Raw genomic sequence first — 14,626 nt, forward strand, 5'->3', positions numbered from 1 at the left:
AGGGCTACCCTGAACCCTAGAAAATGAGATTCCTGCAACTACAAGAAGAAGGACTGCCTAGCTGAAAACCCCTGCAGAGGAAGACCAGAAGACGACAACTGCCTTGGCTCCAGAAACTCACCGGCCTGTCTCCTGCCTTCCAAAGATCCTGCTCCAGCGACGCCTTCCAAAGGGACCAGCGACCTCGACATCCTCTGAGGACTGCCCCTGCTTCGAAAAGACAAGAAACTCCCGAGGACAGCGGACCTGCTCCAAGAAAAGCTGCAACTTTGTTTCCAGCAGCTTTAAAGAACCCTGCAAGCTCCCCGCAAGAAGCGTGAGACTTGCAACACTGCACCCGGCGACCCCGACTCGGCTGGTGGCGATCCAACACCTCAGGAGGGACCCCAGGACTACTCTGAGACTGTGAGTACAAAAACCTGTCCCCCCTGAGCCCCCACAGCGCCGCCTGCAGAGGGAATCCCGAGGCTTCCCCTGACCGCGACTCTTTGAATCCAAAGTCCCGACACCTGGGAGAGACCCTGCACCCGCAGCCCCCAGGACCTGAAGGACCGGACTTTCACTGGAGGAGTGACCCCCAGGAGTCCCTCTCCCTTGACCAAGTGGAGGTTTCCCCGAGGAACCCCCCCCTTGCCTGCCTGCAGCGCTGAAGAGATCCCTAGATCTCCCATTGACTTCCATTACAAACCCGACGCTTGTTTCTACACTGCACCCGGCCGCCCCCGCGCTGCTGAGGGTGAAATTTCTGTGTGGGCTTGTGTCCCCCCCCGGTGCCCTACAAAACCCCCCTGGTCTGCCCTCCGAAGACGCGGGTACTTACCTGCAAGCAGACCGGAACCGGGGCACCCCCTTCTCTCCATTCTAGCCTATGTGTTTTGGGCACCACTTTGAACTCTGCACCTGACCGGCCCTGAGCTGCTGGTGTGGTGACTTTGGGGTTGCTCTGAACCCCCAACGGTGGGCTACCTTGGACCAAGAACTGAACCCTGTAAGTGTCTTACTTACCTGGTAAAACTAATCAAAACTTACCTCCCCTAGGAACTGTGAAAATTGCACTGTGTCCACTTTTAAAACAGCTATTTGTCAATAACTTGAAAAGTATACATGCAATTTTGATGATTTGAAGTTCCTAAAGTACTTACCTGCAATACCTTTCAAATGAGATATTACATGTAGAATTTGAACCTGTGGTTCTTAAAATAAACTAAGAAAAGATATTTTTCTATAACAAAACCTATTGGCTGGATTTGTCTCTGAGTGTGTGTACCTCATTTATTGTCTATGTGTATGTACAACAAATGCTTAACACTACTCCTTGGATAAGCCTACTGCTCGACCACACTACCACAAAATAGAGCATTAGTATTATCTATTTTTACCACTATTTTACCTCTAAGGGGAACCCTTGGACTCTGTGCATGCTATTCCTTACTTTGAAATAGCACATACAGAGCCAACTTCCTACATGGTATCTACTCTTTTCGTGGAATACAGTAGGCCCGAATGGTCTGCAAAATTACCTTTTTGGGGGACTGCTGCATAGTAGAAGGAAGGAAATGTCCTGTTTCAGTGCTGAAATATAGGTTCTTCGAATATAGTCTGACTGTTACTATCCATAGGTGACAGTGACCTGCTCATAGAAATCTTAGTCTGTTCTCTACTTAACTGATGAAGGCTGACTGGCACCTTCAACGCAACATCTCAGTGCTTTAACTACAATATCCTGCCACAGTTGAATGTTTTCAGCATTGAACGGTTTAGAACAAAGTGGGTTTTTCCAACTTCTGAGTTTTCTTTCAGCAAAAGTATACATGTTAAGGCATGGCGCAGCTCTCAGGGAAGCTCCTTGCCAATGAGCTGAGGCTTTAGGAGGTCAATTGCCAAGGGGCATATAAGTGTGTAGGAGCAGTTCTGGGTCAAGGCTATGGGCATTGTTCCCAGTCTTCAGTGCGTGGCCCTGAAACTACATGTGCTGTCCTAGTTCTAAAAAAAACACCCCTCATCTATGTGTCCAGGACTGCAGCGGTAGTGGTCAATGGCCTTTGAGTGTTCTAGTAACCAGAAAGTAGACTTCTCACTTTCACCCCTCTTGATATTAACCCTGATCACCCAAAGGAACAAGTTACCCTGAACTGTCATGCTGTGACCCCGAAAGGATCTCCACCTCTTTCTACCCACTGAAAGTAAAGGCTACAAAAAGAGCTACTTGGTTATTTAGTCAGCTTGTAGTAGTACCTGGTTCCTGTGCTTCTAGGGATAGCATCAATACTTGCGGGGAGGATTGCTGAGTTGCTAGAGAATCCTGCAGAACACTGAGAACTGATGCGAAAAGTCATGCAAACGAATACATAGCTGCAGGAGTGACCTAGGAATTACCTCTTTGATGTCACCTTTTTTCCTCTTGCTTTCTGCTTTTTCTGGTACAGATGATCCAGGTTTTATAGACGCACTATGACCAGGAAATCCAGGAGTAAGTCTTTTGGCTTCTGAACTGACAAGTGGCGTTTTAACCTACAAATACCAAAAGTAAACAAAACAAAGATCACTTAATATTTATACACAATAAATGACGCAGAAAAATATATTAAAATAAAGTCAGGTACTCAAGGTATTTCCTTCATTCAGTTAAAAAGTTTTTTGCTGTGGTGGGCAAATAGATCCTAATTGCACCGCAGGAGAATTTGATTTAAAAGGTTGTGAGCTAAATTACAAAATGAGTTAAAGCTTTGCCATCGACCGATTAAACAGTGTGTTTTTAGTGACAATTATGTTGCCCATTATCTAACACTGTAAAGATGCAAGTGGCTTCAGGTCCCTCATGACTGAGGAGCAGAGTAAGCTTAAAATATTTCATGGGGCACAAAAAACAGTGGAAAGCAAAATGTTCATCAAGTAAGTTTCAGATTATGGAATTTTATCTGTAGGAACATGCAGAATTTCGATTTCAAATTTGCAGGGTGTTCAGTGGTGGAAAATATGGTCAGCATGAAAAGTGCCATTTTTTTTTTTACCACGGTGTATGGCCTTTTTGGTTTGATGTACTGATAGGTGGGTGACTGCTGAGGGAGCATGAGGGACACCAAATGTCCACTTCCACTAGGTGTGCACACTTTTTAGTACTACCAGCATGGTTTCAAGGAGGGCCCACTAAAAGGTGCTCTAGTGGAGTGTACCCAGATTTTATCAAGCAGAAAGTTCTTAGTGTACACAACTGGAATAACTACTTGAAACACTGGAGCAGCTGGAGGTATGTGGTAACATCTTTACAACTTACCTTTGTTGCTGTGGTTTCTGTTCTGAGCGATAATGTTTTTTGAATGTCCCTTATTAAACATCGGCGAGGCTCACTTGAATTTGGTGTCTAAAACATAAAAAGATACTGCAATGTAAGAACTGTCAGAGGCTGCACCTTAAGAATATGTAAACTACTACAGCATATTATATTACATTGCATATTAAACTGTACTCATGTTCATAGTTTGTGGTGCTATAGAGTCATATGCTCTGCATACTCCTGCAATCTAGTGTTGTGCCAGGATCTGTGCCAATGGTTATTTGATATTTTTTCTATGAGGTCTGAGTCACAAGACCTGTTGCGACTTCACAATTGTTCAAAATGCCCCAGCACACGGGCTCCATCTCAGATTTTCCGCTCAGCAGGTGAATAGCGCAAGTGTACTGCAATGTCAAAGACTGTGCTGTGCTTGCAAAATGAATAAAAAAAAGCCATCAAACCATCTGTGATCATTGCGGGGTAATATTTTGCAATCTGTAGCATGTGTGGCTGTAGATACACATGCTCTGTATAGGCTATAAAGCAGCCTCTCTCCAGCTGTGGGAAGCGAGCAGATGATGTAAACGTTTGAAAGTGTCCTAAGGGGAGCTCTGCCAACTAACACTTGACATGCTAAAATGTCAACAGAATAATGTATGGTGAAGGTGTGAGGAGTTGGCAAAATAGCAACTTGGCAGATAGCTGTTGAAAGGATAATATCCAAAAAAGCTAGAACGGCTCCTTTCTAGTGTGGAAGAGGGCTTCAAGGGGGCAATGTCTACTTTAGAGAAGGCACAACCATTATGAGTTTTGTGACTGGTCTTTCTCAAAGGTTTATTTCTGTCAATATAATACCCAACTGCCCCTTTGACGTCCTGTTTGTGAAGGGCTCACTCTGCTACAGGATGATTGTCAGAAAAAAAAATAGGCAGCTCAATGGTCTGCTTCATATGAGAAGGCAAGAAGTTTAGGTGGAAATTTGTTGTCAGTACGAAGAACTACCCTAACCGTGTGAACTTGGATGAATGGTGTAGGAAGATGGCTATTTATGCAGTGTACCAATGTAAGGGGATACTATGCAGATAGTCCCATGTGACCCTTAATGGCCGAGAGGGGTTAAAATAATAAAAGCTTTTTTTTGTGGTAGCATGGGCAAGCAGTTAGGCTTATTAGAGGACAACGTTAAGCATTTATTACACACACAGCCAGTCCGGCTGAACCAACAAGAGGGCTCAGGTCTCATGATGCTTAGGGACATAGTAATATCTTTGGTCCTCTTCTCCTTGGGCCAGGGTGGCCTAGTGCAAAGCTGTCCTGAAGCGATGGGTTTTTGCCACTGGTGGAACTCGCAGTAGAAGGGGCCTGCACAAAAAGGCTGCAGGGGGCGTCAGGAGGTCCACAGTCAGCAAACCCAAGGAAGGCTTCAGATCTGGAGGGTCGGCGACCACGCTGCACTGTTGGCCCACTTCAACTCTATCAAGGGGACACGGTGCAGTAATGACTTCCAGCGTCATGTTTTGGCTGGGCAGAGCCCTCGTAGCTCCTCCAGGTGCCTGCAGGAGAGTAGCTCTGCTACTCCAAAGAAGTTCCTGGGCCTTGACAGAAGGGTGGCAATCCTCCCAGGATTTTGGAAGCACAGGCAGCTGCAACATATGTTGTCTTTGGCAGAACTGTCAAGGACAGCAGGCAGGATGGCAGTGGTGGCGCTTAGTCAGTGACTGGTCTTCTGGGTTGCTTTTGCAACTCTTCAATGTCTGTCTTTTTAGGTTGGCGGGGTCTGATTTTCTACTGCCAGGGGCTCCTCTAAATACTAGATTTATATGTGCTGGGGAAATGTAGGGTAGTAGCTAATGGACTACTTATCCCTTGGGTCAGTACGCCCTTTATATGACCACTTCCCATTTGAAGTGGGTATAACACTGTCCCAGAGTTCCTAATTCTACCATGCACAAGATGGTGAATGTAGGAAGCAGGCTCTTTATATTTCAAAATGAGATACATTGTGCAAAGCGTCCAGGGGGTTCTCTTTCCAGTGGGCAGAGGTTTGCCCTAGAAACCCCACAGTGCTCTTTTAGGGGGTAGTGTGGTCAAGCAGTCTTAGGCTTATTAGAGAGGAGTGTTAGACGTCTGCACACACACAGTCAATAAATTAGACACGACCCAAGAAAAAGATCCGCACCAATTTGACAAAGTATCAATTATCTTTATGTTTACATATGTGATGCCCATTACTGGAGGCGTTCTGGTGCCCTAGATAGTCATCTCATGGAGGTGAGCATCCCACAAGAGATGTGTCAGTGGTAATGTGGGTAAAGGAGTGTTTGGAAAGTGCATGCAGAGCAACAAGTTGATGATCCACCAGTGTGCTGGCTGTTACAGGCGATAGATCTTCCCAAAGTGCTTCGACATGTGCCCATTTCCTTGAGAAGCACTCCTGGAGAGTGTGGATGTGTAACCAGTCATATGGCAGAATCTCTATGGATGAAGCCTTCATCCTCAACAGTTTTATCACAGTTTGAACAATAATGGCACAATGTTTTTGAAAAAAAGGGTCTCAGGTCTTGGGATGCCATCACCCTCTATTTTGTGGGGTATGTTTCTCTGTTAACACATTTAGAAAGGAGCCTAGGAAGGGCCAGATCTGCTGCAGTCGAAGATGTGACTTTATACATGGATGACGAAACCTAGTCTGAAGCAGAGGCATCTCTGTGTGCTAGGCAGTGATGTCTGTTGCTCCACTTGATCAGTCCATCGTATATTTATAGAACATATATGGCGTTTATGCAGCAGTGTATTGCTAGGCAAATTTTCAACACCCTTGGAGCCGTAGTGATTCTGAATGGTCAACACCCCAATGGTAGTGTACACTTCCAATGAATGAAAGGCACAGGTGATGATTCAGTGGATTGTGAAAGTGTGTCTTTCAGTCCACCATCAACATGAAGTGGCCTTTGCAAGTAGCAGGATGAGTCCTGCAAGGAGAACGTGAGAAAATCTCCCAGCCACAGATCAGTCTCTTGCAGGCAGCAAACCAAGGGAAGTGCAAAAGCGTGAGGCTCAGGCCAAAAACCTCAATGGTGGTGGTATTATAGAGTTCTTCGATACAATGTGCAGCACACCTATCAACACAATTGTACAAAATAAGAACTACATAAGTAATCTTAAGGAAATCAAATGTCCATTTTTAATACACGTTGAAAAGTCCAAAAAAAAATCAAAACAATTTCTTCAAATGTTTGAAAACATCTCCATAAAAGTACAACTCAAGCCAACACGTGTTTCGTCATGGGAAATTCTTGTTCAAATCCCGAACGACTTCCTCAGGGCTCCTAATTGATAGGATTAACCACCTTTATAAGTCATCAACCGAATTCATCGAAATAATCTGGTGTAGGAAGTTGGCTCTGTATGTGCTATTTCAAAGTAAGGAATAGCATGCACAGAGTCCAAGGGTTCCCCTTAGAGGTAAAATAGTGGTAAAAATAGATAATACTAATGCTCTATTTTGTGGTAGTGTGGTCGAGCAGTAGGCTTATCCAAGGAGTAGTGTTAAGCATTTGTTGTACATACACAGACAATAAATGAGGTACACACACTCAAAGACAAATCCAGCCAATAGGTTTTGTTATAGAAAAATATCTTTTCTTAGTTTATTTTAAGAACCACAGGTTCAAATTTAACATGTAATATCTTGTTTGAAAGGTATTGCAGGTAAGTACATTAGGAACTTTGAATCATTTCAATTGCATGTATACTTTTCAAGTTATTCACAAATAGCTATTTTAAAAGTGGACACTTAGTGCAATTTTCACAGTTCCTGGGGGAGGTAAGTTTTTGTTAGTTTTACCAGGTAAGTAGGACACTTACAGGGTTCAGTTCTTGGTCCAAGGTAGCCCACCGTTGGGGGTTCAGAGCAACCCCAAAGTTACCACACCAGCAGCTCAGGGCCGGTCAGGTGCAGAGTTCAAAGTGGTGCCCAAAACGCATAGGCTTCAATGGAGAGAAGGGGGTGCCCCGGTTCCAGTCTGCCAGCAGGTAAGTACCCGCGTCTTCGGAGGGCAGACCAGGGGGGTTTTGTAGGGCACCGGGGGGGACACAAGCCCACACAGAAATTTCACCCTCAGCGGCAAGGGGGCGGCCAGGTGCAGTGTTAGAACAAGCGTCGGGTTCGCAATAGAAGTCAATGAGAGATCAAGGGATCTCTTCAGCGCTGCAGGCAGGCAAGGGGGGGCTTCCTCGGGGAAACCTCCACTTGGGCAAGGGAGAGGGACTCCTGGGGGTCACTTCTGCAGTGAAAGTCCGGTCCTTCAGGTCCTGGAGGCTGCGGGTGCAGGGTCTTTTCCAGGCGTTGGGACTTAGGTTTCAGAGAGTCGCGGTCAGGGGAAGCCTCGGGATTCCCTCTGCAGGCGGCGCTGTGGGGGCTCAGGGGGGACAGGTTTTGGTACTCACAGTCGTAGAGTAGTCCGGGGGTCCTCCCTGAGGTGTTGGTTCTCCACCAGCCGAGTCGGGGTCGCCGGGTGCAGTGTTGCAAGTCTCTCGCTTCTTGCGGGGAGATTGCAGGGGTCTTTAAAGCTGCTCCTTTGGATAAAGTTGCAGTCTTTTTGGAGCAGGTCCGCTGTCCTCGGGAGTTTCTTGTCGTCGTCGAAGCAGGGCAGTCCTCAGAGGATTCAGAGGTCGCTGGTCCCTTTGGAAGGCGTCGCTGGAGCAGAGTTCTTAGGAAGGCAGGAGACAGGCCGGCGAGTTTCTGGAGCCAAGGCAGTTGTTGTCTTCTGGTCTTCCTCTGCAGGGGTTTTCAGCTAGGCAGTCCTTGTTGTTGCAGGAATCTAATTTTCTAGGGTTCAGGGTAGCCCTTAAATACTAAATTTAAGGGCGTGTTTTAGGTCTGGGGGGTTAGTAGCCAATGGCTACTAGCCCTGAGGGTGGGTACACCCTCTTTGTGCCTCCTCCCAAGGGGAGGGGGTCACAATCCTAACCCTATTGGGGGAATCCTCCATCTGCAAGATGGAGGATTTCTAAAAGTCAGTCACCTCAGCTCAGGACACCTTAGGGGCTGTCCTGACTGGCCAGTGACTCCTCCTTGTTGTTCTCATTATTTTCTCCGGCCTTGCCGCCAAAAGTGGGGGCCGGGGCCGGAGGGGGCGGGCAACTCCACTAGCTGGAGTGTCCTGCGGTGCTGTGACAAAGGGGTGAGCCTTTGAGGCTCACCGCCAGGTGTTACAGCTCCTGCCTGGGGGAGGTGTTAGCATCTCCACCCAGTGCAGGCTTTGTTACTGGCCTCAGAGTGACAAAGGCACTCTCCCCATGGGGCCAGCAACATGTCTCTAGTGTGGCAGGCTGCTGGAACTAGTCAGCCTACACAGATAGTTGGTTAAGTTTCAGGGGGCACCTCTAAGGTGCCCTCTGGGGTGTATTTTGCAATAAAATGTACACTGGCATCAGTGTGCATTTATTGTGCTGAGAAGTTTGATACCAAACTTCCCAGTTTTCAGTGTAGCCATTATGGTGCTGTGGAGTTCGTGTTTGACAAACTCCCAGACCATATACTCTTATGGCTACCCTGCACTTACAATGTCTAAGGTTTTGTTTAGACACTGTAGGGGTACCATGCTCATGCACTGGTACCCTCACCTATGGTATAGTGCACCCTGCCTTAGGGCTGTAAGGCCTGCTAGAGGGGTGACTGACCTATACTTGCATAGGCAGTGAGAGGCTGGCATGGCACCCTGAGAGGAGTGCCATGTCGACTTACTCGTTTGGTTCTCACTAGCACACACAAGCTGGCAAGCAGTGTGTCTGTGCTGAGTGAGAGGTCTCCAGGGTGGCATAAGACATGCTGCAGCCCTTAGAGACCTTCCTTGGCATCAGGGCCCTTGGTACTAGAAGTACCAGTTACAAGGGACTTATCTGGATGCCAGGGTCTGCCAATTGTGGATACAAAAGTACAGGTTAGGGAAAGAACACTGGTGCTGGGGCCTGGTTAGCAGGCCTCAGCACACTTTCAATTGTAAACATAGCATCAGCAAAGGCAAAAAGTCAGGGGGCAACCATGCCAAGGAGGCATTTCCTTACACAACCCCCCCCCAAACGAAAGAGGATGAGACTAACCTTTCCCAAGAGAGTCTTCATTTTCTAAGTGGAAGAACCTGGAAAGGCCATCTGCATTGGCATGGGCAGTCCCAGGTCTGTGTTCCACTATAAAGTCCATTCCCTGTAGGGAGATGGACCACCTCAACAGTTTAGGATTTTCACCTTTCATTTGCATCAGCCATCTGAGAGGTCTGTGGTCAGTTTGAACTAGGAAGTGAGTCCCAAAGAGGTATGGTCTCAGCTTCTTCAGGGACCAAACCACAGCAAAGGCCTCCCTCTCAATGGCACTCCAACGCTGCTCCCTGGGGAGTAACCTCCTGCTAATGAAAGCAACAGGCTGGTCAAGGCCATCATCATTTGTTTGGGACAAAACTGCCCCTATCCCATGTTCAGAGGCATCTGTCTGCACAATGAACTGCTTAGAATAATCTGGAGCTTTTAGAACTGGTGCTGAGCACATTGCTTGTTTCAGGGTGTCAAAGGCCTGTTGGCATTCCACAGTCCAGTTCACTTTCTTGGGCATTTTCTTGGAGGTGAGTTCAGTGAGGGCTGTCACAATGGATCCATATCCCTTCACAAACCTCCTGTAATACCCAGTCAAGCCAAGGAATGCCCTGACTTGAGTCTGGGTTTTTGGAGCTACCCAGTCCAGAATAATCTGGATCTTGGGTTGGAGTGGCTGAACTTGGCCTCCACCTACAAGGTGGCCCAAGTAAACCACAGTTCCCTGCCCTATCTGGCATTTGGATGCCTTGATAGAGAGGCCTGCAGATTGCAGAGCCTTCAAAACCTTCTTCAGGTGGACCAGGTGATCCTGCCAGGTGGAGCTAAAGACAGCAATATCATCAAGATAAGCTGTGCTAAAGGACTCCAAACCAGCAAGGACTTGATTCACCAACCTTTGGAAGGTGGCAGGGGCATTCTTTAAACCAAAGGGCATAACAGTAAACTGATAATGCCCATCAGGTGTGGAGACTGCTGTTTTCTCTTTTGCTCCAGGTGCCATTTTTATTTGCCAGTACCCTGCTGTCAAGTCAAAGGTACTTAAGAATTTGGCAGCACCTAATTTGTCTATGAGCTCATCAGCTCTAGGAATTGGGTGGGCATCTGTCTTGGTGACAGAGTTGAGCCCTCTGTAGTCCACACAAAACCTCATCTCTTTCTTTCCATCTTTGGTGTGAGGTTTGGGGACTAAGACCACTGGGCTAGCCCAGGGGCTGTCGGAGCGCTCAATTACTCCCAATTCCAGCATCTTGTGGACTTCCACCTTGATGCTTTGGTTAACATGGTCAGACTGTCTAAAAATTTTGTTTTTGACAGGCATGCTGTCTCCTGTGTCCACATCATGGGTACACAGGTGTGTCTGACCAGGGGTTAGGGAGAAGAGTTCAGGAAACTGTTGTAGGACTCTCCTACAATCAGCTTGCTGTTGGCCAGAGAGGGTGTCTGAGTAGATCACTCCATCTACTGAGCCATCTTTTGGGTCTGATGACAGAAGATCAGGGAGAGGTTCACTCTCTGCCTCCTGATCCTCATCTGTTACCATCAACAGATTTACATCAGCCCTGTCATGGAAGAGCTTAAGGCGGTTCACATGGATCACCCTCTTGGGGCTCCTGCTTGTGCCCAGGTCCACCAGGTAGGTGACCTGACTCTTCCTTTCTAGCACTGGGTAAGGGCCACTCCATTTGTCCTGAAGTGCCCTGGGAGCCACAGGCTCCAGAACCCAGACTTTCTGCCCTGGTTGGAACTCAACCATTGCAGCCTTTTGGTCATACCAAAACTTCTGGAGCTGTTGGCTGGCCTCAAGGTTTTTGCTTGACTTTTCCATGTACTCTGCCATTCTAGAGCGAAGGCCAAGTACATAGTCCACTATGTCCTGTTTAGGCTCATGAAGAGGTCTCTCCCAGCCTTCTTTAACAAGAGCAAGTGGTCCCCTTACAGGGTGACCAAACAGAAGTTCAAAGGGTGAGAATCCTACTCCCTTCTGTGGCACCTCTCTAAGCGAAAAGCAGACATGGCAAGAGGACATCCCATCTCCTTTTGAGCTTTTCTGGGAGCCCCATGATCATGCCTTTTAATGTCTTGTTGAATCTCTCAACTAAGCCTTTAGTTTGTGGATGGTATGGTGTAGTGAATTTGTAAGTCACCCCACACTCATTCCACATGTGTTTTAGGTATGCTGACATGAAGTTGGTACCTCTGTCAGACACCACCTCCTTAGGGAAACCCACTCTGGTAAAGATACCAATGAGGGCCTTGGCTACTGCAGGGGCAGTAGTCGACCTAAGGGGAATAGCTTCAGGATACCTAGTAGCATGATCCACTACTACTAGGATATACATATTTCCTGAGGCTGTGGGAGGTTCTAGTGGACCAACTATGTCCACACCCACTCTTTCAAAGGGGACCCCCACCACTGGAAGTGGAATGAGGGGGGCCTTTGGATGCCCACCTGTCTTACCACTGGCTTGACAGGTGGGGCAGGAGAGGCAAAACTCCTTAACCTTGTGGGACATATTGGGCCAGTAGAAGTGGTTGACTAACCTCTCCCACGTCTTGGTTTGTCCCAAATGCCCAGCAAGGGGAATATCATGGGCTAAGGTCAGAATAAACTCTCTGAACGACAGGCACTACCACTCTCCTAGTGGCACCAGGTTTGGGGTCTCTGGCCTCAGTGTACAGGAGTCCATCTTCCCAATAGACCCTATTTGTTCCATTTTTCTTGCCCTTGGACTCTTCAGCAGCTTGCTGCCTAAGGCCTTCAAGAGAGGGACAGGTTTCTTGTCCCTTACACAGCTCCTCCCTTGAGGGTCCCCCTGGGCCTAAGAGCTCAACCTGATAAGGTTCAAGTTCCAAAGGCTCAGTTCCCTCAGAGGGCAGAACTTCTTCCTGAGAAGAGAGGTTCTCTTTTTCTGACTGTGTTGCAGTTGGTTTCCCAACTGACTTTCCTTTTCTCTTGGTAGGCTGGGCCTTTCTTCAAGACTCCAGCTCTACTTTTTCACCCTGTGCCTTGCATTGTGCTCTTGTTTTTACACACACCAGTTCAGGGATACCCAGCATGGCTGCATGGGTTTTTAGTTCTACCTCAGCCCATGCTGAGGACTCCAGGTCATTTCCAAGCAGACAGTCTACTGGGATGTTTGAGGAGACCACCACCTGTTTCAGGCCATTGACCCCTCCCCATTCTAAAGTTACCATTGCCATGGGATGTGCTTTAGTCTGATTGTCAGCGTTGGTGACTGTATAAGTTTTTCCAGTCAGGTATTGGCCAGGGGAAACCAGTTTCTCTGTCACCATGGTGACACTGGTGTAAGGAAATGCCTCCTTGGCATGGTTGCCCCCTGACTTTTTGCCTTTGCTGATGCTATGTTTACAATTGAAAGTGTGCTGAGGCCTGCTAACCAGGCCCCAGCACCAGTGTTCTTTCCCTAACCTGTACTTTTGTATCCACAATTGGCAGACCCTGGCATCCAGATAAGTCCCTTGTAACTGGTACTTCTAGTACCAAGGGCCCTGATGCCAAGGAAGGTCTCTAAGGGCTGCAGCATGTCTTATGCCACCCTGGAGACCTCTCACTCAGCACAGACACACTGCTTGCCAGCTTGTGTGTGCTAGTGAGGACAAAACGAGTAAGTCGACATGGCACTCCCCTCAGGGTGCCATGCCAGCCTCTCACTGCCTATGCAGTATAGGTAAGACACCCCTCTAGCAGGCCTTACAGCCCTAAGGCAGGGGGCACTATACCATAGGTGAGGGTACCAGTGCATGAGCATGGTACCCCTACAGTGTCTAAACAAAACCTTAGACATTGTAAGTGCAGGGTAGCCATAAGAGTATATGGTCTGGGAGTCTGTCAAACACGAACTCCACAGCACCATAATGGCTACACTGAAAACTGGGAAGTTTGGTATCAAACTTCTCAGCACAATAAATGCACACTGATGCCAGTGTACATTTTATTGGAAAATACACCCCAGAGGGCACCTTAGAGGTGCCCCCTGAAACTTAACAGACTGTCTGTGTAGGCTGACTAGTTCCAGCAGCCTGCCACACCAGAGACATGTTGCTGGCCCCATGGGGAGAGTGCCTTTGTCACTCTGAGGCCAGTAACAAAGCCTGCACTGGGTGGAGATGCTAACACCTCCCCCAGGCAGGAGCTGTAACACCTGGCGGTGAGCCTCAAAGGCTCACCCCTTTGTCACAGCCCAGCAGGGCACTCCAGCTTAGTGGAGTTGCACGCCCCCTCCGGCCACGGCCCCCACTTTTGGCGGCAAGGCTGGAGGGAACAAAGAAAGCAACAAGGAGGAGTCACTGGCCAGTCAGGACAGCCCCTAAGGTGTCCTGAGCTGAGGTGACTCTGACTTTTAGAAATCCTCCATCTTGCAGATGGAGGATTCCCCCAATAGGGTTAGGATTGTGACCCCCCTCCCCTTGGGAGGAGGCACAAAGAGGGTGTACCCACCCTCAGGGCTAGTAGCCATTGGCTACTAACCCCCCAGACCTAAACACGCCCTTAAATTTAGTATTTAAGGGCTACCCTGAACCCTAGAAAATTAGATTCCTGCAACTACAAGAAGAAGGACTGCCTAGCTGAAAACCCCTGCAGAGGAAGACCAGAAGACGACAACTGCCTTGGCTCCAGAAACTCACCGGCCTGTCTCCTGCCTTCCAAAGATCCTGCTCCAGCGACGCCTTCCAAAGGGACCAGCGACCTCGACATCCTCTGAGGACTGCCCCTGCTTCGAAAAGACAAGAAACTCCCGAGGACAGCGGACCTGCTCCAAGAAAGACTGCAACTTTGTTTCCAGCAGCCTTTAAAGAACCCTGCAAGCTCCCCACAAGAAGCGTGAGACTTGCAACACTGCACCCGGCGACCCCGACTCGGCTGGTGGCGATCCAACACCTCAGGAGGGACCTCAGGACTACTCTAAGACTGTGAGTACAAAAACCTGTCCCCCCTGAGCCCCCACAGCGCCGCCTGCAGAGGGAATCCCGAGGCTTCCCCTGACCGCGACTCTTTGAATCCTAAGTCCCGACACCTGGGAGAGACCCTGCACCCGCAGCCCCCAGGACCTGAAGGACCGGACTTTCACTGGAGGAGTGACCCCCAGGAGTCCCTCTCCCTTGACCAAGTGGAGGTTTCCCCGAGGAACCCCCCCCTTGCCTGCCTGCAGCACTGAAGAGATCCCTAGATCTCCCATTGACTTCCATTACAAACCCGACGCTTGTTTGTACACTGCACCCGGCCGCCCCCGCGCTGCT

The 14,626-nt window shown here is 48.4% G+C and overlaps 1 protein-coding gene across 1 annotated transcript in view; it reads right to left on the bottom strand.

Moving 5' to 3' along the window:
* Positions 1-14,626, bottom strand: part of WDR43 (WD repeat domain 43) — a 462,775-nt gene that overhangs the window by 213,919 nt on the left and 234,230 nt on the right. Inside the window, exons 9-10 of the mRNA XM_069236209.1 lie at positions 3,275-3,361; positions 2,377-2,511 (exon numbers count right to left, since the gene is read on the bottom strand). Coding sequence (XP_069092310.1) covers positions 2,377-2,511; positions 3,275-3,361 — 222 coding nt within the window. The remainder of the gene's footprint in view (positions 1-2,376; positions 2,512-3,274; positions 3,362-14,626) is intronic.

Source organism: Pleurodeles waltl, chromosome 5 (genome assembly GCF_031143425.1).
Source record: "Pleurodeles waltl isolate 20211129_DDA chromosome 5, aPleWal1.hap1.20221129, whole genome shotgun sequence".
Lineage (NCBI taxonomy): Eukaryota > Metazoa > Chordata > Amphibia > Caudata > Salamandridae > Pleurodeles > Pleurodeles waltl.